The 23,961-nt window shown below is 37.2% G+C and overlaps 7 protein-coding genes across 9 annotated transcripts; 3 read left to right on the top strand and 4 right to left on the bottom strand.

Annotated features, from left to right (window-relative positions):
- Positions 1–433: 433 nt before the first annotated feature.
- On the top strand, positions 434–4,203 carry LOC140875627 (uncharacterized). The gene is made up of 5 exons (XM_073279357.1): positions 434–783; positions 2,352–3,158; positions 3,259–3,438; positions 3,660–3,833; positions 3,983–4,203. Exons 1-5 carry the CDS (start codon positions 736–738, stop codon positions 4,085–4,087), a joined length of 1,314 nt encoding a protein of 437 aa, XP_073135458.1. The 5' UTR covers positions 434–735; the 3' UTR covers positions 4,088–4,203.
- A 374-nt stretch (positions 4,204–4,577) lies between these two features.
- On the bottom strand, positions 4,578–5,870 carry LOC140875708 (protein PROTON GRADIENT REGULATION 5, chloroplastic-like). Its single transcript, XM_073279479.1, has 2 exons — positions 5,526–5,870; positions 4,578–4,765 (listed from the first exon to the last, which is right to left on the bottom strand). The coding sequence occupies exons 1-2, from the start codon at positions 5,787–5,789 to the stop codon at positions 4,661–4,663; spliced, it is 369 nt and encodes a 122-aa protein (XP_073135580.1). The 5' UTR covers positions 5,790–5,870; the 3' UTR covers positions 4,578–4,660.
- A 470-nt stretch (positions 5,871–6,340) lies between these two features.
- On the bottom strand, positions 6,341–7,489 carry LOC140867246 (uncharacterized). Its single transcript, XM_073272325.1, has 3 exons — positions 7,359–7,489; positions 7,149–7,237; positions 6,341–7,067 (listed from the first exon to the last, which is right to left on the bottom strand). The coding sequence occupies exons 1-3, from the start codon at positions 7,440–7,442 to the stop codon at positions 6,341–6,343; spliced, it is 900 nt and encodes a 299-aa protein (XP_073128426.1). The 5' UTR covers positions 7,443–7,489.
- A 1,439-nt stretch (positions 7,490–8,928) lies between these two features.
- Positions 8,929–12,480, top strand: LOC140882352 (heterogeneous nuclear ribonucleoprotein 1). 2 transcript variants are annotated; one of them, XR_012150208.1, is made up of 3 exons: positions 8,929–9,257; positions 10,431–11,595; positions 12,269–12,480. XR_012150208.1 is itself a non-coding variant. In XM_073288348.1 (2 exons), the coding sequence occupies exons 1-2, from the start codon at positions 9,036–9,038 to the stop codon at positions 11,520–11,522; spliced, it is 1,314 nt and encodes a 437-aa protein (XP_073144449.1). In that variant the 5' UTR covers positions 8,930–9,035; the 3' UTR covers positions 11,523–11,929. The 2 variants fall into 2 exon arrangements, 1 of the variants encoding a protein (XP_073144449.1); XM_073288348.1 differs by lacking the exon at positions 12,269–12,480 and having other exon boundaries at positions 8,930–9,257; positions 10,431–11,929.
- On the top strand, positions 12,298–18,260 carry LOC140882240 (protein unc-13 homolog). 2 transcript variants are annotated; one of them, XM_073288229.1, is made up of 7 exons: positions 12,298–12,434; positions 13,200–13,358; positions 14,180–14,796; positions 15,120–16,028; positions 16,097–16,549; positions 16,689–16,875; positions 16,984–18,260. In XM_073288229.1, exons 3-7 carry the CDS (start codon positions 14,242–14,244, stop codon positions 17,955–17,957), a joined length of 3,078 nt encoding a protein of 1,025 aa, XP_073144330.1. In that variant the 5' UTR covers positions 12,298–12,434; positions 13,200–13,358; positions 14,180–14,241; the 3' UTR covers positions 17,958–18,260. The 2 variants fall into 2 exon arrangements, with proteins under 2 accessions (XP_073144330.1, XP_073144251.1); XM_073288150.1 differs by having other exon boundaries at positions 12,355–12,492.
- Positions 18,261–18,712: 452 nt separating this feature from the next.
- LOC140875230 (cyanate hydratase) lies at positions 18,713–20,897 on the bottom strand. Its single transcript, XM_073278864.1, has 4 exons — positions 20,575–20,897; positions 20,117–20,188; positions 19,078–19,186; positions 18,713–18,970 (listed from the first exon to the last, which is right to left on the bottom strand). Exons 1-4 carry the CDS (start codon positions 20,838–20,840, stop codon positions 18,902–18,904), a joined length of 516 nt encoding a protein of 171 aa, XP_073134965.1. The 5' UTR covers positions 20,841–20,897; the 3' UTR covers positions 18,713–18,901.
- A 783-nt stretch (positions 20,898–21,680) lies between these two features.
- Positions 21,681–22,624, bottom strand: LOC140876050 (uncharacterized). Its single transcript, XM_073279905.1, has 2 exons — positions 22,352–22,624; positions 21,681–22,306 (listed from the first exon to the last, which is right to left on the bottom strand). Exons 1-2 carry the CDS (start codon positions 22,590–22,592, stop codon positions 21,999–22,001), a joined length of 549 nt encoding a protein of 182 aa, XP_073136006.1. The 5' UTR covers positions 22,593–22,624; the 3' UTR covers positions 21,681–21,998.
- Between the last annotated feature and the right edge of the window lie 1,337 nt (positions 22,625–23,961).

The raw sequence follows: 23,961 nt of genomic DNA, 5'->3' as shown, positions 1-23,961 counted from the left end.
AATTAGATAATAACATTTTTTTATAGCATTCATCCCTTATTTTATTTTTAAAATTCTTGCGGTGTTTCGTTTATATATATGCAAAACTATTATTTAACTGATTTAAAAAAATAAAAAATAAAATTTAAATTCAAAAAAATTACGTACATCTCAAACTAGATTATAATGATTTAAAATTGTATTGAATAGCCCAATAATAATAACAAAAAAATAAAAATAAATTTCTATTTCCAATTTCAATTCCTTCCCGCCACGTCATAAAATGCCACCTCGTACAAAAACAGCGGTCAAATTTGTGACTCCCCGACAACCTCGGTTTGACTACATCGACTAAAATATCTCGCCAAATTCCATATATATAAATATAACCAACTCTTCGTTTTTGTTCTCCTCGTTATTTAAAACATAAAATAAATTAACAGCCATATAAATTTCAACCTCCCCCATGCTTAATATAGCATGCAAGTTATAATTTTTTTTCTACTCCCTTTTCTCCTCTAAATTTTCTCTGTCTTCCCCTCTAAAAAAGGGTCTTTCTCTTCTTGTTTGCTCTAGATGAAGTTTTAATTGTCTTCTTCCATCGATTTCAATCTTCACCGCTCGAAAGAAAGGTTTATTTGTCGGAATGAATATTTGATCATCGCTAGGTTATATACGTTGGCGGAGGGAAGCTGATCTTGAAGGATTCCGCGTAATTTGCAGCGCGTTCGATTTCGTGGGATCAAGGATTGATTCATGATGTTGGACGACATGGTTCATCCTCAAGATCAACAGCTTCCCATCGTAAGTAAATTTTTATATATTATATACATATATATTGCCTTATAATGAATCAAATGGTTTCTAATTATTTTACCTTTTATCTGCCATTGTTTTTCACGTTTTTTGGGATCGAGAAAATTGAATCATGCATTTTATTCTATTGTTTTTGCTTCCCTTCTTGATTTACCATTTTCTATCCTCACATTTTTACTTTTATTTTGATATATACACGTCATTCGGTTTTATATATGTACGTATTTGAGTTTAATCATCCATGCATCTTGATGTTTCATGCACAAAAGATGGTGAAAGACAATAGCATTATTAACGCACAAGTATTTAAAATTTTCAGTGGGCGATTTGATCGTTAATTATCCTCTTATTTTTATATACTTACCTTCGTTTATCATTTTTTTTTAAAAATTTCTAGCTAATTCCAGTATTTGGGTCTTGGGATGCGGGTCATGTGTATGTTTGTATCAAGACAAGCAAAATAAAATCGTTTCATACATAAATTAGATTCAAAGTTTATTGTATATTAGTTCTTTGAAAATAAATATATGATAATTAATATGTTGTTTCTCAATTTTTTGAGTTCTATTGTTGTGGATTAATGACCGGTTTATATTTTATAAAAATTAACCTTTTGGTATAAATTTGCAATATATATCAAACCCCTTCATATATTCTTGATGACTAGCTCCAGTGTTCCAGCATAACAGAAAATGGCATCTGTTCAGGGGAAAACTCGTCAAATCTTATTATATGTACGCAATTTTTTTGTTTATATATATAAATAAATATAGACTATATATATATCCTCCTCTAGCTACTAAAATGAACGAGTACATATATGATCTGTGGCTAAGGACACCAGACATATACTTTGTTATCGATCGAGATCTTTATTATTAATCATACATGCACAACCGGACTAATAAAATAGCAATTTATCACGCTTCTTTCGAAATCATGATGGAATATTGAGCATTTTGGGCTACATTTTCAAGTGTTGTAATCTGGATTCCTTTATTCAGTTCGACCGAGAAAGGAATTTAGTTTATGGAAGCACTTCACGTGTGTGATTTAATAGGCATAAATGTCACTAAATTCCCAATGTTTGCCCATAAATAGGACATTAGTTCCACCTTCCCAAAGTTTGAAATACTGTGAATTTCCTCTTTCAAAAGCCTAATTTCTCACTTCCCACAAGCCACATGGACGCCACAAACTCGCCAAATTTCCTTTTTTCTGCAATAAAATCTAACACCAATAACATTACAAGATCTTCTTGGAAGCGTTTCATTTCTTGTGGCTTTCATCCATCATATGTGGGCATGCATATAGTTTCTTGGGTGCATGAATTAGTAAAGCAATATATAAAAATTAAAAAAAAAAAATCAAAATGGGTCAATAAAAACATAAATTTTTTAAACTTATTATAATTTAATTTGGTCAATAATAGCGTCATATTTTTAATATGTATAATATAAATGGCCGTGTAGATATATACTTTCATCAACTTCTTGTTGTTTATTATGTAATAACAATGATAATAATTTTTTTGGTTGCCACTTTTTTCTTGACAGGATGAAATTACAAGCCCCATTGGAGCTCAAATCTTCGAGTTTTGTGAATCTGAATTATTTCCCGAGACACTACAAAACTCAGAAGTTGCATCAAGTTCCAATTGCTGCTACGAGGAGCATTCTTCCTATCCCACAAATCTCTCTGTCCCACCCGAAATGAACAATGACTACACTATTACCACCTTCAAAGACAGAGAAATCCAGGCGTCCGTCATGGCCCCATCCACCCCCGGAAACCAGCACCTATCCGTTATATTCGACCCGACCGACGACAACGACATTTCAGCATCAATAGATTTCAGCCTCTCCCCATCTTTTCCCAATATTCCAAATCATCACCAACACATGATCAGCAGCAATAATCAAGAACCATTCGCAAACTCCTCGATGAACAACCACCCGTTTTTGTTAGACGTGTCCGACGGGCAAGTACTGCACACGGCTCATCATCAGTACATGCCCGAGAGGCGGCAGACGGCCGTGGGGATGGTTCCAATGCTAGGGCCGCCGCCACTTGCTTCGGCGGGTTATGAAAATGAATGTGGACTGAATTCTGTGCCTCCTTACATTCGTTTGAGGCCACCTTTACCAGGTTGTGGGATCATGGATCCAATGATTGGACAGTATTTGAATCCAGGCAGCACGAACGCGCCCTTCTCCGCAGAGAATTCGGGGATTTTCACCGGGGGTTCTTTGTTAATGGGACCTGATTTTTCCAATCAAGAATTGGAGTTCCAGAGTGAAAATGGTGGCCTTTTCATGCCTGATTCCATGCCAAGAGGCTTCAGCTGCGGGAATGAGCTTCAGGTAGATATTTCCAGCTCTGGATTTCAAGATTAATGCTTTACTTTAACTTGAATTAAAACTTGGTTTGATATTTCTTCTGGGCTTTTGGCATCAACTTCAGGTGCTTAGTAGTGAGAGCCAACATCTAGTCCATGGAGGGACAAGTACAACAAATCCACTGGCATCAGAGTTAGATGATCCGACGTTTAAGGTCGGAAAGCTCTCCGTCGAAGAAAGGAAAAGGAAAATTCATCGATACATGAAGAAAAGGAATGAGAGGAACTTTAGCAAGAAAATCAAGGTGATTATCCCCTGCCCCTCCCTCAATCATCTATTTACTTGTCACTAGCAACTTTATATAAAAGTATTTACATGGTCTGGACTATATATTATGAAGGAACAGAGAAAATTAAGTAAGAAGTTTCTTTTTCACATAAAAATCATGCATCCAACACACAGTATAGTATCAAGTGGTTCACTATTAATACTCAAAGCTAGCTCCAACCCTGTATGTAAATGCAGTATGCTTGCCGCAAAACACTAGCAGACAGCAGGCCTCGAGTTAGGGGGCGATTCGCAAAGAACGACGAATTAGGCGAAATGAACGGGAGAAGTGGGTGTAGCAACCACGAAGATGACACAGATGAAGATGTTAGCCTCTTTTCAAGCCAAATCCCTCATCATCACCAACGCAAGGTGCCTCCATTTCTTGATCATTAGTCTCTAATCTTATTTACATCAATATTCACTGATAAATATATACTGTAGTAAATAGTTTGGCTTGTATATCAATTAAATAAATAAATATATATGTTACTAATATCTGTTTGGGGGTGTACATGTAGGTGTTGGTGAAGGAAGAAGATGATATAGACGACTCAGATATATTTGCCCACATTAGTGGAGTTAATTCCTTCAAATGCAATTACCCAATCCAATCTTGGATCTGAAAGAAAAGAGTTTCACAGTACTGACGCCTTTTTCCAAGTGAATTTTTTCCTTGATATATATTGTAGAGAACATATATATAAATAGTTACTTATTTTTATGCTCTTATGCTAGTCATAATAATTAATCACGCTTCATTGCACAACTCGTGTATTTTCGTGTATATATACCCCATACAAGTGAATGGAGACATGTCTTGTAAAATCTTGTGATATACCCTAATATCGAATTAGTAGGTATTTTGCGAAGCGGTCTCGCGAATTCATATACCATGGGTGAGACCAGAAACTGGTCTCACAAGAATTTATAATGTGCTACCAAATATGGAGAGAACACAATTGAATCCTCGGCTTTTTTTTTGTTGGAGAATTAACTTGTTAATAATTATCCTAATATATAATAACTAACATCGTAAAAAGTATTAGTCCCAGTTAATTTCACATTAAATCCATAACCATTTTTTAATTGTTCCACCTTCCACACACACACACATATTTCAAATCCATTAATTTTAAATTCATTTACTTGCTTAGATATACAAAATTGAAGTCAAATTATACTCGAGAGAACTGTAATCATGCAAGAAATCCAAGCCGTTCTCCATTTTTCTTAGCAATACGAATCAATCCTTGCCGTTGCTTAGAGTCTGCCCCTATGGATTTGCAAAACTCGGTTATCACCTGAAAGGTTTGAATGCAACATCAAATCATAGAAAGTTATGACATAGTTTAATAGAAAAAAAAAATCAATAATAATAAGTTTTGTATGAAACAAGAACTAGATACATGTTTTGCTATCAATAAATATACGTTCAACGGTGAGATGAAATTCATGATGTTGTGAGTGTTGATAACTTCACCTGCATGCAATCTCCACGACCATTGGAAGCCGAGGATGTAGCGGGGCAAACACATACCCCAATTGTTTCCCCATAGCTAGCTAACCTAACTCAATCCAAAATCTAACTTAAAAGGGATGAGTAGTTTGTCCAAGCCTATATATATTAAACTCTAAGACTACTTATCCAACCAACTTGAGACAAATAATTAACACATGACACCGTGCACTCCGCCTCAACTCTCGGGTTCGGCCCATACAACATGAAATGTGTTTTTTCCCCATTTTGAATTCAATTAAATAGTGCATGATTATTTTGGTAATTGCAACTCATTATCGGATCTAATAATATTATTAATTTGTATGTGGTGAACTTATCGTTCTTCTAAAGATCGACTAAATTCATGTTAAAATGTTCATCAAATACTTAAGTCCAGGCACGTACGTACCTTGGAGTTCTGATTACTATATATTATTTGATAAAGATCTAGAAAACATGATTATCTTCTATAATAAATTAAAAGCTATTACTTCAGATGATAGAAAATTAATATAATTTTCAGAAGATCACTTGGATGTTTAAGAGTGAGTTTTTTTAGTAACCTGGGAGTGCAAAGCGATGGCTTTGCCCCTCAGCTGATTGAACTTCTTCTTCCCAATAATATTACGCGCCACCACAACAATCGGAGCGAAGATGCCTTTCCCTTCATTCACGTTCCTCATCACCGGACGCAACCGAACCGGCCGCGCCACCCTGAAATGTGGCGGCGCCGCCTTCGACTGCAGCATGGCATGGTCTTCGCCTCCGGCGACGGACGTTCCCCAGCTTCCCAGAGAAGCAGCTGCAGAAAGCGAAGTAGCTGCCATTTGTTTGTGCTGGAGATGAAATCGAGCAAGGGATAGAATAGAAGATTTCGTTGGTCATTTGTTTGATGGAATATTTAGAGCCACAAGAAAGTGGTTGGCCTATATTTTTCTTTTCTTTTCTTTTCTTTTCTACACTTCTCCTCCAAAGTCGTGGTTATTAGTAAATTATTGAGGAAAAGCGTCTTGTGATATAGGCTATAAATATTCTAGCTAGACAGAAAAACTAACTGTTGATTTTGCAACAATAAAAAAATCCACATGTATAACAAAAACAAATAAAAAATGAATCATACACACGATTTAGTCTATGCAACAATAAAAAAATCCTTGTCTATAACAAAAACAAATTAAAAATGAATCATACACACGGTTTAGTCTATGCCAGCACATGCATCCAAGGGCCCAATTTTTTTGTATTTGAGATGAACATCTCAAAAGCAAAAAAATGTGGGCCGTTGGATCCCGTTCGGGCAGTAGCATAAACTAAACTCATAGGGATCAAACTGCAAACATTAATCAAGTTCAAGATTCAAGCACAACCAACTGTCTTTTTATGTCAAACTTAACCAGTTTGAGAGACTGGCTTCAACTGCAACAGTACTACTGCTGCACCCTTGATCCCGTCGGAAAACTCTCCGGTTTTTCGTGTTCTTGAAATCGGAAAAATCTAAACTTCGCTCTTCCTCGGGGTGACATTTTGGTGTATTTTGCTCGTAGTATTGCTCTAACTCAACATTCTCCTTTTCGGGCCTCACCGGTGCTACCTTAGCTTTCACTGCTCTCCACTGACTCAAATTTTCAACAGGACTAAGCACAGAAAGCGCCTGTTTTTTCCTATCTGATTCAATCCCCTCAATTTCTTCACTCTTCAATCTGAGATTTTGCCTGAAAACACTGTTTTTGTCCCTGTCATAATCATTTCCATGAGTACTGGCGTGATCGTCCCCCTTATCTTCGTCGCTACTTAAGTCATCCTCCAACTCATAGTCGTCGTCTTCAATATCTTCGTAGATCTCGTCTGTGCAGTTGTGATATCTGTGATTTTGTGGGTAGGATTTGATTCTTGAAGATATTGAATCTTGTGCATAATGTAAAGTGGCCATGAGGCTTGTGGTTTCTGGGTTGAATTCCCATTTGGTTTTCTCTTCTTCTTCACTATCTGAGAGGTAGAATGTGTTGATGTCTGCCTCATTCTGTATTGGTTCATAGGCCTCCACATTTAAGTTGAAGCTCACCTTTTTCTTGATTTTCGATGTTGATGCTTCTTTTGTCTTCCCTCTACGAAATGAATTAATTAATTTGAGAAAATCATGAGCTTGAAAGATCGATCAAGAATAAATCTATAAACAATTGGCTTACTTGATCCCAGAATCTAATGCATTGTGCTTCTCTGTGGTGTCGAGTTTGATGAAAACATCAGAATCAAGAGGTAAGTAACTTCCATGGTTCTGTAAATTCAAGCAAGAGAGCAAAAACATGCATAAACTAAATGAAAACAAAAACCAAAAAGAAATTAGATTTCCGCTTTACAATCAGCTGAGTGATGAGTGTTTGAAGCTGGGATCTTACTTGTTCCACAGATGAACTTATATTCCTCGATTTTCGCCCTTTTTTCTTGGTCTTGAATCCAAAACATGCAAGAAAACACCCCATTTAATTAATTCCAGAAGCCCGCAAGACAAAAACTTGTTCAACTTGGCTTTAGCTCTGTGGACTGGTCGGTCTAATAATACGTGGATATATAATATATGCTCTTGTGTATGAATTTGAGTTGAACCAAAAAGTGAGATTTGATTCGCTAATTCTGACTGGCATTTTGGGGTACTACGAACGTTTGCCTCCACTGGATTTTGAAAACAATAACGTTGTGGAAATAATGATGGAATGGAAATGGTGCCCGACATTTGTTCAAATTACTTATTCTTTTATTCCCTATGGTATACTTTAATTTGGATTATGCTGTATTTTCCTTGATTGATATTTTTTTTGAACCATGTTTTTCAGTAATGTACTAATGTTAGCGTCAATTTGGGATATATAAAACTATATTAGGAATAGGCCGCATCAACTATAAAATTTGATTGTCACGGGTATTAAGATGTTCTCAAATGCAAAAAAATTAGATCCTTGGATGCAGCACATGAGCATTGTTCATATGCTAGCATAAACTAAACCGTCGTTTAGTTGAGAGTCGGTTTCTTTTATTTTTTCCTAAATTATTTATTTTGAATGCTACCGAATTTTCTGCTTTATCAATATCATCGATTCAATTAAGTTTGACAAATCACATTTCGCGCATTATTAACCTCAGTTGACTTGCAAAACTCGACAAGTTTGAGATAAAATTTGAAATACATATGACAATAGCGACGAGTTTGCAGGGAAAAAAAACTAAATTTTATCTGCATATTTGGTGTCTTATTATATAGTTTTTCCCATGGAGAAAGCTGAGGGGAAAATAAAAATGGTTTTTTTTAAAAAAAAAATCCCAATGAATTTTTAATAATTTTTTCCTTGCAAATAATTATTAAAAATATCATTTTTTTTTTTTTTTTTTTTACCTCTGCCACCAATAGAGCTGTCAAACGGGCCAACCCATGGCGGGGCGGGTCGGCCCATCAAAAACCCACCTTTTGGCGGATCGATGGCGGGCCGACCCACCATCCTGGCGCTCAAAATCCTCAACCCAACTCAACCCAAGGTGGATTGTGGGTTAGGCGGGCCGGCCCGCGGGTTGAATCACGACAAATAAAAATAAATAAATAATATTATAATTAATTATAAAAATCATTTCATAAAATTTCAAATTTTTTCAACCCAACCAACTTAAATTGTGTGGCGGGTCGAGCCAACCCAACGAGGCTAACCCAAATTGACGAGTGTAGCCACCAATAATTAACTAATTTTTTCAACCCAACCAACTTAAATTGTGTGGCGGGCCGAACCATGTCAACGGGGCTAACCCAAATTGACAGAGTGTAGCCACAATAATAAGTTAATTACAACCATCAATATTAAATATAACAACAAAAAATAAAAAGAATGTTCGTTCAAAAAAGAATATCGAACTTCGAATCTCAGCCCTTAACCTAGAGCCCTCATCAGATCCCAGCCTTTGATATAAATTGACCCCTCTTGTCTTCGCTTCTTTCTTCAGCAGTCGGCCGAGTTCACACGCTGCTGACCCCAAACCCTTATTCCCTTAAACGCAGCACTCATCTCTGCAAATTTTCATCGGAAATAATAATGGATTCAGATCAGGGGAAACTTTTTATAGGAGGGATTTCGTGGGAAACAGACGAGGAGAAGCTGAAAGAATACTTTCAAGGCTATGGAGAAGTATTGCAGACTGCGGTGATGAGAGACAAGATTTCTGGAAAGCCAAGAGGCTTTGGTTTTGTCGTATTTTCAGATCCAAACATTCTTGATAGAGTTCTTCAGGATAGGCATGTTATTGATGGCCGCACGGTAAGAATCGTGTGACTAATGAATATTATGTTTTTGCATATTTTCATTTGTTGGTTCGCCAAATATCTGTGGTCGACATTTGAGTTTTCCTTGGTTTGTTTTAGTATCTGGGTTAGCGTCGATTTACCTGTTTTAAGTATCTATGTTATCTAGCAAGTTTCAGTTAGATGCTTAATGTTTTTGGGACCTAATATTTGAATTTTCTTTTCTTTTATACTTTGGCTTTTGTTCAGACCCTTTTTTTTCAGATTTCTTGTTTAATCATGTCGATTTCATGTACATTTACAATTATTCCATCTGCATAACATGCCTTGAAACACTTTCCGAGGATACAAGCCAAGAAATGCAATTTTTACTTGAAATTTCATGTTATCTAGTGGTTTTTCCGGGCCTTCAGTTTTTGGTATCAGTTCATGTATAAACCATCATTTAGCTTTGTGAATGCTTAATGGGAGACATTTTTAGGCTTTAGCCAACAGTCACTCTGTTTCCTGATAGTCTATTTGTGTTAGGATTATAAGTTTAAAAAAAATGCATATGTTTTGTTCATCATTGCTAAGAATTGTCATTGCATGTTGTGTTGGCGGTTTAGCATTTATTTATGTGCTCATTGGGTAGTTATCAACACAAGGTTATGTCTATTTAATAATTGATTGTTTAATTTTATTTGACCATGGACTCATAGGAATCTTCTAATGGTAGATACAATACCGTACTACTAATGGATATCTTGGTACTATTCTGCTGTCGAATTTGGTGTAGATTTACTTTACGTATTTAGGGAAATATAATTAGTTAATAAACCAAGAGAAATCAGCTAAATTTATATGACCCAGTTACTATTTTTGGTTAAATGCAATGAGCAAGATTTTGGAAAATGGGTCATCCACTTGAGAAATTGTGTATCTTACTCGCTTAGCTTTCTCACGCTCTCCTTTAATTTTATGTGATTTGTTTTTGTTTCAGTTTGTGTTTACGTATGTATATATATTTTATGTTTTCCACATCTCCTTCACTTAAAATTTCTCGTTCATTGATAATCTATATGCAAAATAGCATGTATAGTGGATTACCATGTGGGGCTGTGACTGATGAATTATCCTGCCTTTTTATGTGATGACTGATGATTTTTTGCTCTGAATAATGATGGGATTATATTGTTATACCTGATAGGTCGAGGCTAAAAGAGCGTTATCACGAGAGGAACAGCAAGTTTCTAAGGTTGGAAACCCTGGTGGTGCAAGAAATTTTGGAGGTGGTGGAAGTACCAGAACAAAAAAGATATTTGTCGGGGGTTTACCAGCAACTTTGAGTGAGGATGGATTTAGGCAGTATTTTGAAACTTATGGTATGGTAACAGATGTAGTAATAATGTATGACCAGCAAACAAATCGTCCTCGCGGATTTGGCTTCATTTCATTTGATTCTGAGGAAGCAGTAGATAGGGTTTTACACAAGACATTCCATGACTTAAACGGTAAGCAAGTGGAAGTGAAGCGTGCTCTTCCTAAAGATTCCAATGTTGGCGGCGGCGGTGGCGGCCGATCTATGGGTGGTGGAGCTGGTGGTAGCAGTGGAGGATATCCGGGATATGGAGCTTCTGGTGGTAATTCAAGCTCTTATGATGGGCGAATGGAATCAAAGTACGTTCATTCACAAAATGCTGGTGGTGGTTACCCTTCTTATGGTTCATCTGGGTATAATGCTCCTGGTTATGGTTATGGTAATGGTATGGGTATGGGCTATGGCTACGGAAATTATGGTGGTGCCAATACAGGAGGCTATGCAAATCCTAGTGCTGGATATGGTGGTGGCCCTCCAAATGCTCCTAGAAGTTCATGGGGTTCACAAGCTCCAGCTGCATATGGCTATGGAAGCTCTCAGTGGGGTACTCCTGGTGGTGGTGGTGGCCCAGGTAACAATGTGCTTGCTACCGGTCAATCTCCAGGTGGCTCTTCTGGATTCGGGAATCAAGGTTATGGTTACGGGGGGTATGGTGGAAATGATGGAGGTTATGGTAATCAAGCGGCTTATGGAGCTGTTGGTGGGCGTTCGGCAACTGGCCAAAATGGTAGTACTCCTGGAGATCTTCAACCTGCTTCTGGCAATTACATGGGTGGTGCTTATGGTGATGGAAGCGGTAATTTAGGCTATGGAAATACTGGATGGCGATCTGATCCATCAGCAATGGGGTCACATGGTGGCCAAGTTGGCTATGGAAGCGGGTATGGTAGTGCTTCTAGTCGACCGGGTCAGCAGCAGTAATTTGTGGCTTGAGTCAATCTATTCTTCTTTCAAGGAGCTCTTACAGTTTACAAACTCCCTCTCTGGCACCAAAGTAGGTGGCTCTTGCCAGAAGTCACCTATTATATGGGACTCATTGGATATCTTAAGTTTGGTTGATCGTATTTGTTGGTTTTATTATTATGCTAGTTTCTAATAAGTAATACTTTATCGAGAGTAGTCTTCTTGCAATTTTCTTTGCTTTAAATGTAGTCTTAAGTATGTTTTCTGTAATGTTTGAGTTATGCTAGTTTCTATTGAACCTTATCTGAGTGAATTGCGGTGAGCTATTAGTGTTTGACCTGTAACCCTGGTAGAAAGGTTAATATGCTCTGGAATCTTCATGTCTGTGATGGTGGTGATATGTCATTACTAATCTGTTTGTTGAATGTGGCTTACCAAGAAATGAATGATGTTTCTTTATATTAATATCATTAATGCATGTTGATTTGGTGAACCTTTAGTGGCAGGAGTTCGGTTATTTCCGGAATATCCAATTCTTTCAATAATGGAACTATTGACGATCTTAGCTCTAGTTCTTGTTCCATAGAGTTGTATTTTTCTTAGAAGTTCAGCATTGTGACATTAGATAAATTAGTTTCGTAATGGATTTCAGTGATAGATAGCAGTTAAGGGATGAATACCATAATGGATAGCGGTAATCTACTGGTAGATACATTTTGGCAATGGTATAATCTTCCTCCTGCATTTGGCCTTGTGTTGTACAGGAGTGGAGGTGCTTGCATAAAAAAGTTCGATCAAAATATCCAAGCAAGCTAAACACAAGCATGTTGGATAATCTGTTTAGCATGGAATGAAACTTTAGAGGTGGCTGTGCCTGGGGTGACACGAGAATTAACTTGAGCTGAAGCAGTCCCTGCAGCTGTTGAAATGGTATTCTTCAATCTTCCTTGGGTTTTTGTGGGGAGAAGATTCACAGCCACAGATTTTGGTATGTTGGTTTTGTAGGGCTGTTAGGCTGGTTTTCGTGTTACGATATTGTGGAGGAATTGAGATTCAATAGAATTGGTCTCTTCAATTTTCTCATCTAATTCTAAGCCGACTATTTGGTACACTTGTTCAGGAGTATAGTCTTTGGATTTTCTCTGCTTTAAATTTTAGTTATACATTTGGTTTACTCATACCCATGTTTACTAGCTTTTCCAGATCCTGGCTTACTATAATGTTTCAGATATTTGAGCCTCTATAGATTTTTCTTGAGTCAATCAATGGGTAGTTGTTAGAGTTTGACCTGCAGCCCCATGAGCAGAATTTGTGGTTTGGAATTTTTTTGTCTATAGTTTTTTATGGTGGCGACATAAAATTCATATCCATCAGTTGGGTTTTACTTAACTTCTTGTCTTGAGTTTAGAGTATCATTTGAATTAATTCCCTTGGCAAACCTTTTACAGATGGAGTTCGGTTATTCCTATCTCGTTTAAATGTTTCTATTGTGGAGGTAGTTAAGATCTTTAGTTAGTGTACCATTTGAGTTGTGTTTCCGTTAGAACTTCAACGTAACCTTGTTAGATTTGTAGTTCAGTGTATAGATAGCAAGCAATGGGAGTGTTAGTGATTATGGATAGCGGTAATCTACTGATAGATAAATTTTGCCGTTGACATAATCTTTCCCCCTGTATCTGGCCTTGTGTTGTACAGGAGTCAAGATTCTTCCAAAAAGGTCCGCAGATGGCCACCTGAGACGAACACAAGCGTGTCGAAGGGGTGTCTGTGACTGGGTTGAGTTTTGTTGAACCGAAACAGGCCCTGGAGCTGTCGAAATGGAATCTCTCGAGTTTCGCAGCCGTGGACTTGGTGGTATGTTGATTTTGTAGGGCAGTCGGTCTAGTTTTCATGTTCTGGCATTGAGATAGAAGAGTACTCCTCACTTGACTAACTGTGCTCGGGATGAAGTGAAAACATAAATTGGCACAACTGACTGATTTAATTTACGAATAAATCATTATCATACTCAAATTTGAACTATATGACCATGTCATGTACTATCCTTTTCTATTACACGTTTGGTCTAACCCACAGATTTCTGTCTCGCTGTACGCCTCCTGTTTTTAATTTTAATTTTGTGAACAAGTTTATATTATTAGATTATCCTGAAAAAATAGAAATCCTTCTGAATTTGTCATTTTTATTTTTTCCGTTATGGATGAACGAAAAATTTTCTAGATTATGATGGATTATATATTTATTACCGATCATTACATAATTAGCACAACTATATGCTTGTTACCATATCAAAGTATGAACCAAACACAAGACATTTCTATGAAGAAAAACGAAACAATATTAAATAAGAAAATGAAATTCAAAATTTCTGAAATATCTGTGTCATGTTCCATTTCAAATTGTTTTCCTCGAATAATTAGATTATCGAAATAATTTGGAATGACAAAAAAAAAAAAAAAAAAAGGGCTGTGTTTTTCTAGGGAAAGTAGTACGTACATTAGAATCCTTTATGTTTTCCTCGTATTTATCGCACAACAATGGGCTCAAAACACAATAAAAATGAAGACCATCAATCTCTGTTCCCCCCCTCCCTTGTAGCTAACATTGTGTGCCTCCTCCCATGTTTTCTTTTTCACAAAACATTCTTGAAAATACGATACAATTATGTTCACCAGCTTCTCTCTTCCCTCTCTTCCGCCGGACGTCTAAACGTTAGTTATCTCGGAAGTCTCCGCCGATGATCCACCGCCACCTCCGTCTGTCCAACACCAATTTGCATACCGACAATCCTAAACCTGGCTCTCACAGCGGCCACATGGATCTCTCCTCGCCTTTCGGGAAACTCGATGGTCTCGACCGAGACGACTTTCGCGAGGCGGCATACGAGATTTTCTTCACGGCGTGCCGGTCTTCTCCGGGGTTTGGTGGGCGGAGCGCGATCACTTATTACAACTCTTCAGAAGGCGTGGATGGAAATGGGTCGAGTCCCGGGTCGCCGATGAAGCCACCGGGGGTCGGGATGGCGGTGACGAGTCGGGTGAAGAGGGCGTTGGGGCTACGAATGTTGAAGCGAACGCCATCTTCCAGACGTTCGAGCTCATGCGGAGTGAATCCTTCGTCTCCAAGTGGCGCGGGGTCGAGTCCGAGGATGTCGTTGACACTGCCTGCATCGCCGGTGGCGAGGCTGAGGCGGCCAATGACATCGGCAGAAATTATGAGACAGCAGATGAGGGTGACGGAGCAGAGTGACAATAGACTTCGCAAAACTCTAATGAGGACTTTGGTTGGCCAAGTACGTAATGTTAATATTTTTGTGATGCTATGAATATTGCATGCACGGTTTACGAAACTTTTGAGATACAGATAAATAAATGGTTTTTAAGACGATAACATTTTAACGTTATATATAAATAAATATAAACATGTATCGAGACATAAATTACCAAAAACTTCCCTCGTTCGCATGCACGAATATCAGTAGACAATGAATTTTCTTTCTTATTGATTGAATTTTTATTTTTTTTGGTGTGGATTCATGGTAAAACAATATATTCTATTCATTATGGGAATGGAAAATGCATCGCAATATTGTGAATATTTTTATTGTTTGATTAGATGGGGAGGCGAGCAGAGACCATCATTCTTCCTCTGGAGTTGCTCCGTCATCTGAAACCATCTGAATTCAACGATGCTCACGAGTACCATATCTGGCAAAAACGCCAACTCAAAATACTCGAAGCAGGACTACTACTCCACCCTTCTATCCCACTAGAAAAGTCAGACGCAGTTGCCGCAAAATTTCGAGACATCATCAATTCTTGCGAAACGAAGGCTGTAGACACAGGCAAGAATTCCGAGGCCATGAAAACACTCTGCAACTGTATCGTTTCCTTGGCATGGAGAAGCCCCGATGGTGGAACCACTGACGTGTGCCATTGGGCTGATGGATACCCCCTCAATGTCCAAATCTACGTAGCCCTTCTCTGCTCGGTTTTCGACATCAAGGATGAAACGCTAGTCGTTGATGAAGTCGATGAACTGCTAGAGCTTATGAAGAAAACGTGGTCGACTTTGGGGATTAACCGGTCCATACATAATCTGTGTTTCACTTGGGTGCTTTTTGAGCAGTATGTCGTAACAGGGCAGGTGGAGCAGGATCTTCTTGGGGCATCTCATGCTATGTTGACTGAAGTAGCAGCCGATGCTAAGAACGTCAATAGGGAGGCGATTTACATCAAGATGCTGTCGAATGTTTTGACAGCAATGAAGAAGTGGTCTGACAAAAGGTTGTTGGATTATCATGAAAGCTTTGACAGGGGAACAGTTGGAATCATGGAAAGTATTCTTCCACTGGTTTTCTCTGCTACAAAGATACTCGAAGAGGATGTTCCTTGCTACGTCTCGGTTGATCAAGAAAAGGGAGATGTTTCGGCTAATCAAGAAAAGGGAGAGACGGGGGATGAAGCCATGGGGAATAGGGTCGACTATTATATTCGAGCGTCACTGAGAAATGCATTTGCCAAGGTATGTGTACATCTACACAAAGAAATGTTTTCATTTTCTTGGTGTACCCAACTTTTTTATATTGACAGATGCTCGTGGACAAAAATGGAAGCGGGACAGCCCTTGAAGGGCAAGAAGTGAGTAAAATGCTCATCAAATTGGCTAGAGAAACCGAAGAATTGGCTTCGAAGGAGAAGGATTTATTCAGTCGAGTTCTTAAGAAATGGCACTCGATTTCTGCTGGTGTTGCAGCTGTTACACTGCACAATTGCTACGGTAAATTACTAAAGCAGTACTTAACGGGCACGTCTATGCTCCAGAACGAAACAGTCTTGGTGTTGCAAAGGGCTGGGAAATTAGAGAAACTTTTAGTACAGATGGTGGTTGAGGACTCTGCTGAATGTGAAGATGGAGGCAAGGCAATCGTGAGAGAAATGGTTCCTTACGAAGTCGATTCAATCATAGTTAAACTTATGAAACAGTGGGTTCAAGAAAAGTTGAAGCAAGGGAAGGAGATTTACCAAAGAGCAAAAGAAACAGAAGTAAATTTATTAAATCACAAATTCCGCTATATATGTATATAACGAAAATGATTTCTAACACGCGGAATCGAAATGTCACATTTTGCCATAGAACTAAGAATTGGCAGATTAGGTTCTAAAATTTTTCATAATTCTGCAGACATGGAACCCGAAGTCCAAAACTGAGCCATACGCTCATTCTGCTGAAGAACTAATCAAATTTGCCAAGGAAGCTGTGAAGAATTTCTTTGAAATTCCTATAAACATATCAGAGAATCTTGTTTACGATCTCACCGAAGGTTTAGAGCATCTCTTTCGAGATTACATAACGTTCATTGCATCATGCGGTAAGAATTGCTCAATTATCATAATTCTAAGCAGAAGCTAAGCAATTGCATTCTAGTTTATACAATTTGTCTTCTATAAATCCTAAGCTCGCATTTTCTCATTTTTAGGATCAAAACAGAGTTATATCCCCACACTTCCTCCACTAACACGATGCAGCTTGGATTCAAAGTTCCGAAAACTCTGGAAAAGAGCAGCATGCAATGTAGGAATTGATGATCCAGACAATAATTTGGGCAGTGAAGGAAACAATCCCCGTCCATCGACAAGTCGTGGAACACAACGCCTATACATCCGTCTCAACACCTTACACTACATTCAGTCACAACTGCACCCCCTTGACAAAACATTAACTCTGTCGCCAAAGGTAACTCCATCACCAAAATCTCGGTTTGGTAACAGAAGGCAACTCAACAGTTCATATTTTGAGCACAGCCGATCAGCTATACAAGCTGCATTTCAGCATGTGGCAGAAGTAGCAGCCTATCGTCTAATATTTTTGGATTCAAACTCGGTTTTCTACGGAAGCCTCTATGTTGGTGACGTGATAAATTCACGAATCAGGCCAGCATTAAGAATACTAAAGCAGAATCTTACTCTACTGTGTGCAATAGTGACCGATCGTGCTCAACCACAGGCTCTAAAAGAAGTAATGAAGGCTTCTTTTGAGGCTTACCTAATGGTTTTGCTAGCTGGTGGCAGCTCCCGAACCTTCTCTAGGTTCGATCACCCAATGATTGAGGAAGACTTTGATAACTTGAAACGAGTATTTTGTACATGCGGAGAAGGTTTGCTAGTTGAGGATATGGTTGAAAAGGAGGCGGAGACGGTTGAAGGGGTGGTGACGTTGATGGGGCAGTCAACCGAGCAATTAATCGAAGATTTCAGTATCGTGGCTTGTGAAGCTAGCGGGATAGGAGTGGTGGGTACAGGGCAGAAACTCCCAATGCCACCAACAACTGGTAAGTGGAATCGGTTAGATCCAAATACCATATTGAGGGTACTTTGCCACAGGAATGATCAAGCTGCAAATCATTTCTTGAAGAGGACATTCCAACTTGCAAAGAGAAGGGACTCGAGATAATCAAGAACACTGTATATTTGAAAAAAAAAAATTTAAAAATAATATGCACAAAGAGATTTCTTAATTTATGTATGAAATTTTCTTTTCAACAAGGTTTTAATTGGATTTTTAGTGGTATTCCTTAGACAACAATCTAGGGCAGGAGAGCACACTTCTAAATTTTGTCTTTGTTTTTCTTAGACCTAAGCAATATTCTTCGATATGTAATATTTGGGGGGAAGTCGGGAGTTGCTTGAAATATTTTTCTTGTACTACTTTGGATGTTGACTAATTGTTGATATAATTTATTAGATAATATTACCACTAGCTTCTAGGCAAACACATCACATCATTATGGCATCTTTACCAATAGGTTTGTTGCAAAATATTGTGCAGACCAATGATTGGTATGATTTCTGCAAAACAAATAATCAAGAAATGTGAAATACTGAATATTTAGGCTGCCGATGGAGCCATGCTGCTGAATTTTTCATAAATCGACGATTACGCGCCAAAATCAACGACCCTGAACCTTACTCGGAAACCATATTAGTTGAGTACTTTATATTTGAACTCATAGTCTTGTCGAAGCTGTTTTTACGTAATATTATTAACATGCAAACTACATATGTTTTCTTACTCAACTTCTAGGAATCTTAAGCACAGATACGACGAGATTTCCACTAAATTGATGATAACCCCAACTGCAATTTCAAGACCAATACGGAGAATATTTTAGATTCAACTAGATTGAAAATCATACAAACTTTAGAGAGAACTCAAAAACTTAGATTTAGTAACCAGATTCTTATTTTAAATTTGCAAGAACTCCCTATCAGATCTTTACATCAACAAAATCTGACTTACCATCAATTTCTTGGTACCTGAGTATAACTTATGATCAGGTATTATTTAATTGATCTCAACAACAATACACACATACAAGGGGTTATGGACAACTAGATTTACCCTTTCTTTGATTCATGATCTTGATTTTCTATCTTTCTTGATCTCGATACCATATGCTCAGTACGCTGCACAAGAAGAAAATAAATGTAATAAAAATTTTGTAGCAATTAGTTGTGAAGTTCAGAAACAATTAAAGTTTTATCTAACAAATAAAGTAATTCAGCCACGTTACATGCTCAGTGTGAGACAAGTATTTTCCGTCAAACGTCACAACAACGCGATCCTTCCCGTCCACGCCTTTGATTTTGTCGACTGAACAGAAGAAATCAATTGCCGACATGCTATTTGCCAAGTTCCCAGATCCAGCAAAAGATGTTTCACCAAAAAAAAATAGGGAAAGAAAAGGTAAGGAAAATCATATTGATTAAGTATTGTAATTTAAAGCTCAAGTGCACCTTTTTATTTAACCCATCACCACTATTGTACATTATAAAAGTAAATAATACCACCCAGGGAAGTTTTGGTAATTTAAGCCACGATTATCTAGTAGAAGCATGGTCATAAATGAAGTTTAGTTACAAACTGCAAAATAAGAGGCAGTACGCTGTTAGAAAGACTCGGCAGTGACTATTTAGCATTAACACTAGCCCTGTAATTACATAAATTATGCAATTTTTGGGAAACAAGATAAAGATCTTCATATTCAGTTTCTTGAGAATGGTAATTGCACTTCCTCTTGGCAGAAAAAGATAAGGTCCTGCTTCTTAAACTTGTAAAAGGAATTTGATGGTGAATAACTTAATTACAGGAACTATGTTATAATTATAATAGACCAGGAAGAAAGAGAGATTGTCCTGCTTAATGATAAGCTGATAACTTGTACAGGATTGGGGATATGATAGAAATCATAGCAAACAAGGGAAACTTCCAAATATTCAATTTCTATCAGAAATTCAAATATACATAAAACTCACTGGTGAAAGGTCAAAGTTGAAAAAATAATTTCAGGGAAGCTGGAAAAGGACATAAGAGACAGAGTCTATCCACAATGAAGCAATCTAATACATTTTTCAGATGATATTGCTCGTTCTACGGCATATATAAACAACATGAAAATGGAGCTGTAATTTGTATGCCATATTCAAGTTGCAATTAATTCAAGACACCATCCAACACAAATAAATATGAAGCAGTTGCCAGTTTCTCTAACAAGAAGCTAAAATTCTTCAAAATTGAATCTTCACTTCAGAAAATAAAGAACAATTACTTACATGCCATCGCCAAATTCCTCATTTATGATCTCCTTAATGCTCTCCCCAAAATGCATAACAGCTTCGTTTAGCCTGTAAACAGGAAAGTGAGAACTTTAGAGAGAGTACAGCGTATCGGCAGGCAGCACAACTTAGAGCCAATTAGTTGATTCAAAGCCAGCATTTTTTAGATGTAAAGCATCACACAGAGTATGGTTGAAAAGGTCGAAGCTTTGCATTCGGACTCATATCTTCTCGCATCAAGTACTTATCTTCTATAATAGAAAACTTGTGGTCCAAATTACATAAACCAAAACATCTGTAAACACGAACCCCACACACGCACACTAAAACCTATACAAAGCAACAGATTAAATCAACTCCAAACTCAAACTTGCTTTCCAGCAACTAATTTCAACAAATGAGAAAAAATACATTTCGAAAAACATAAAAGGACAAACCAAAAGCAGCCGAATTACCTATAAATACTGGGTTCTTGAATTAATCTTGGATCATACGATCGCATAGGCGGTTGCATCATCTCATGAAGGTGATTCTCAGATAGGTCAGGCAGGGCTGCCCGGAGTAACGGCGCGGTGTCGGGCTTCAGCTGAGCTTGGCGGCGCAGTAGCTGAGCCACGTACACGTTAGTGAGGCCAGTCTCCTCGGCTATCTGCCCGTAAGTCTTGCCCGAGTTCTTCTTCACCGCTTGGAGTGCAGCCACAGTACTGACTTTGGTCTCCATAGAATTGTTTCCAGACACACAAATGTTTAGGTGAGGTGTGATGATTATTCCATCTCTTTATTTCTTCCTTCCTTCCTTTCTTTCTTTCTTTCTTTCTTTCTTTATTTATTTATTTTATTTTATTAATTAATTTATTTTAAAAAAATATCAGATTTATTTAAAATTTTTATTATGATAAGTAATTATCATATTCTCATATCAAACTAGAATATCATAAATGAAATGATAAGAATTGATTTTACATCATTGTGCTGTTTAACATTAATATTGGTTTTGTAACCCCAAAATTAGTTATATATATTTGAAACCAAAGTATGATAGATTAATAGGTTTTTATATCGATGATTAATGGGTGACGATCGAGTACTATCTCACTGATTAAACTATTATAAATTTGACTTATATGAGACTATATATTTTTAAGCTTTCAACTCGTGTTTGAGTAATTACATATTTTGATAATCATGACTATCTAATTTGCAAGAGTTTAAAAATGTATATCTTTGGCAAATATATATAATTAATTATATTGACTGTAACCGAGAGTTTTTGTTTGAGATGGGAGCTTAACTCTATATATAGCTCCAAAATCTTTATTCTATAAACTTTAATAATTTTATTTATATTCGTATTTTTTAGACATGATTTTAAATTCTATTATCTATATATGGCGTGTGCATTTAACGAATATTGTGTTTAAATTAATATTTGATGTCTCGAATCAATCGGTAAATATAATAATTTCATTAGGTACTCGCGATTTCATTTAATTTGTTTAAATTAATGTTTGATAACTCGAATCAATTACTGCAAAACTACTGACATGATTAAGAATAAAACACAAACACAAGCTATATTATATTGAGTGATTAATAAGATGATACATATCGAAATTAATTATCGAACAAATCAACCAAGAAAGAGGGGTGGGTAAATATAGGCAACTAACATATATATTAATTAAGTATATAATATTGATAATTCATATGTCCATGCATGCAGTTCGGTCACTTATAGATCTGACGATTCTTTTTTTTTTTAACACACAAGATGTTTAACCAAACATTTTGCATGAAACAAAATTAAATCGTTGGATCTTGATTCGAACAATAACATCCACAGATTCCATGCATGCATATTGTCCCATTATATTGGGGATCAATGATGCCCAACTACACCGGCGGCACCTCCGCCGGCGCCAACGCCAAACCCCCCACCCTTCCCAAAGCCACCGGCAACTACGCCACCTTTGCCGAAACCACCTCCGACGACACCGCCTTTCCAAATACCTCCTCCAACACCCTTACCGAAACCTCCACCGACGACACCCCCTTTCCAAATACCTCCACCAACACCCTTACCAAATCCTCCGCCAACTACGCCGACGCTTTTATGAATGCCACCGCCGAAGCCAACACCCTTGCCTAGTCCTCCGCCTTTACCCCATTCTTTACCGAAACCTCCACCTACTCCGCCACCAAGGCCAGTACCAACACCAACGCCGCCGCCACCAAACCCAACACCCTTGCCTATTCCTCCCCCTTTAGTACCCCATACTTTACCGAAACCTCCACCAATGCCACCACCAGCCCCACCGCCACCGAACCCAACGCCCTTCCCCACCCAACCACCAAGTCCAACACCCTTTCCGATCAGAAACTTCTCATCGCCATTCGCAATATCTCTAGCCACCACCAAAGTCGCCACGAGAACAGGAAAACAAAGCATGTATAAAAAACAACCGCGACCCATTTCCAAGAACAATAAATATAAACCGATGTAAAATATTGCTAATTGGATCGATATGTTTCTTGAATGAAGAAATCCATGACAATTTATAAGCATGCAGAATTTGCATTAAATGAATTCAGCAATCAACCGTCTTCCAACTTTGACAACACTACAGAAGTACGTGATCGCTAGCTTGACGAATAACTACCCTCTTTAATGGCTGCCGATATAAGTAGATTAGAGGATCGGAGGGTAATATTCAAATCATGCATTCAATAGTTCGTATTTTTACACATAAACATAATTAATGATATATTGTTGACGTGACAAATCATACCTAATATGCTAGGTTAAACTCTACCGGATCGGAGACTCCCCACCATCAACCATCCATCATTAATATTATACCATTAATCTAATTTCATAATCTTATTTTCAAATAAAACACCTAATCATGCATTAAATTTATGATATTTCATCGTAAAAAACAGTTGATTAAGCTGCGGTTTTTTATTACCTAGAAATACAAAATCAGCTATATATCACGCGATAGTACTTTAATCACGTATATGTTTTAATTAGAAATCGACAATTACTGATCATGTATCTAAATTTGGGAAGATTTAATTTGTACGTTTTTATGGGAAAAAAAAAGACTAAAATGGGAAAATTTCAAAATAATAGAATGTGACCGTAATTTGACCGGAAACTTCGAGACCATCATGAAAACGTATCCGATTGAAAAGGAGGGGAATTATATAAATTTTTAGGCATTAAAATATTATAAGTTTCACTGTCATAAAATAAATTTGAATATATAGCATGATCTCCTCAACTAAATTATTAAGCTTAGTCTGGATTAATTAATTATATGGATGTGGTGATGCACATGGCTAGCACATTTAGAAGCCCATCTGTTTTCCAATATCTTCCTATTAATTGCTATTCGGCCACACGGAACCTTATAAGATTAATGAAACCGGATATTGTATATAAATATGAAACCATTTATGTTTGGTCCGAATCAAGAAATTTACAGCTTTCTTAGTTAATATATATTATATATCCTTTTTAATTATATTTTATCAATCTTATGGAATCAAGATGAGGAATTGAGACTTCACATTTTAATTTGGCTCTGATTTCAAAAATAAGAAACTGTGAATTTATTAGGCGATGATTGTAAACAAATCGAGTCAGTTTGGAAAATATCCGATTTATGTCTAAAGTTATAGCTTTTGAGCCAAAAATAAACATGCTCAAATTTGACTAAAAATTTGAGCCTAAATTATTTTGTTATACTACCTTTGATATTGTATCGATATAATATTATTGTAAGTAAAATAAATATAGTACGATCAATATAATTATATAGTAACATGATATCTCA

The sequence above is a fragment of the Henckelia pumila genome, chromosome 1 (genome assembly GCF_033568475.1).
Source record: "Henckelia pumila isolate YLH828 chromosome 1, ASM3356847v2, whole genome shotgun sequence".
Lineage (NCBI taxonomy): Eukaryota > Viridiplantae > Streptophyta > Magnoliopsida > Lamiales > Gesneriaceae > Henckelia > Henckelia pumila.
This window is presented reverse-complemented; position numbering and strand designations above follow the sequence as displayed.

What these genes read in the sequence shown, in the direction of transcription:
- LOC140875627 (XM_073279357.1), top strand. Translation starts at nt 736, where the DNA reads ATGATGTTGGACGACATGGTTCATCCTCAAGATCAACAGCTTCCCATC. An exon ending in GCTGCGGGAATGAGCTTCAG is followed by an intron (nt 3,159 to 3,258) that starts GTAGATATTTCC and finishes CATCAACTTCAG; the next exon opens with GTGCTTAGTAGTGAGAGCCA. An exon ending in ACTTTAGCAAGAAAATCAAG is followed by an intron (nt 3,439 to 3,659) that starts GTGATTATCCCC and finishes ATGTAAATGCAG; the next exon opens with TATGCTTGCCGCAAAACACT.
- LOC140875230 (XM_073278864.1), bottom strand. Translation starts at nt 20,840, where the DNA reads ATGGAGACCAAAGTCAGTACTGTGGCTGCACTCCAAGCGGTGAAGAAG. An exon ending in CAAGAACCCAGTATTTATAG is followed by an intron (nt 20,189 to 20,574) that starts GTAATTCGGCTG and finishes TCCTGTTTACAG; the next exon opens with GCTAAACGAAGCTGTTATGC. An exon ending in GAGGAATTTGGCGATGGCAT is followed by an intron (nt 19,187 to 20,116) that starts GTAAGTAATTGT and finishes CTTGGCAAATAG; the next exon opens with CATGTCGGCAATTGATTTCT.
- LOC140875708 (XM_073279479.1), bottom strand. Translation starts at nt 5,789, where the DNA reads ATGGCAGCTACTTCGCTTTCTGCAGCTGCTTCTCTGGGAAGCTGGGGA. An exon ending in CCATCGCTTTGCACTCCCAG is followed by an intron (nt 4,766 to 5,525) that starts GTTACTAAAAAA and finishes CAAACCTTTCAG; the next exon opens with GTGATAACCGAGTTTTGCAA.
- LOC140867246 (XM_073272325.1), bottom strand. Translation starts at nt 7,442, where the DNA reads ATGGGGTGTTTTCTTGCATGTTTTGGATTCAAGACCAAGAAAAAAGGG. An exon ending in TAAGTTCATCTGTGGAACAA is followed by an intron (nt 7,238 to 7,358) that starts GTAAGATCCCAG and finishes TTGAATTTACAG; the next exon opens with AACCATGGAAGTTACTTACC. An exon ending in GCATTAGATTCTGGGATCAA is followed by an intron (nt 7,068 to 7,148) that starts GTAAGCCAATTG and finishes TTCATTTCGTAG; the next exon opens with AGGGAAGACAAAAGAAGCAT.
- LOC140882240 (XM_073288229.1), top strand. Translation starts at nt 14,242, where the DNA reads ATGATCCACCGCCACCTCCGTCTGTCCAACACCAATTTGCATACCGAC. An exon ending in TGAGAAATGCATTTGCCAAG is followed by an intron (nt 16,029 to 16,096) that starts GTATGTGTACAT and finishes TTATATTGACAG; the next exon opens with ATGCTCGTGGACAAAAATGG. An exon ending in AACGTTCATTGCATCATGCG is followed by an intron (nt 16,876 to 16,983) that starts GTAAGAATTGCT and finishes TCTCATTTTTAG; the next exon opens with GATCAAAACAGAGTTATATC.
- LOC140882352 (XM_073288348.1), top strand. Translation starts at nt 9,036, where the DNA reads ATGGATTCAGATCAGGGGAAACTTTTTATAGGAGGGATTTCGTGGGAA. An exon ending in ATGTTATTGATGGCCGCACG is followed by an intron (nt 9,258 to 10,430) that starts GTAAGAATCGTG and finishes TATACCTGATAG; the next exon opens with GTCGAGGCTAAAAGAGCGTT.
- LOC140876050 (XM_073279905.1), bottom strand. Translation starts at nt 22,592, where the DNA reads ATGGGTCGCGGTTGTTTTTTATACATGCTTTGTTTTCCTGTTCTCGTG. An exon ending in AGGCAAGGGTGTTGGGTTTG is followed by an intron (nt 22,307 to 22,351) that starts GTGGCGGCGGCG and finishes GTGGCGGAGTAG; the next exon opens with GTGGAGGTTTCGGTAAAGAA.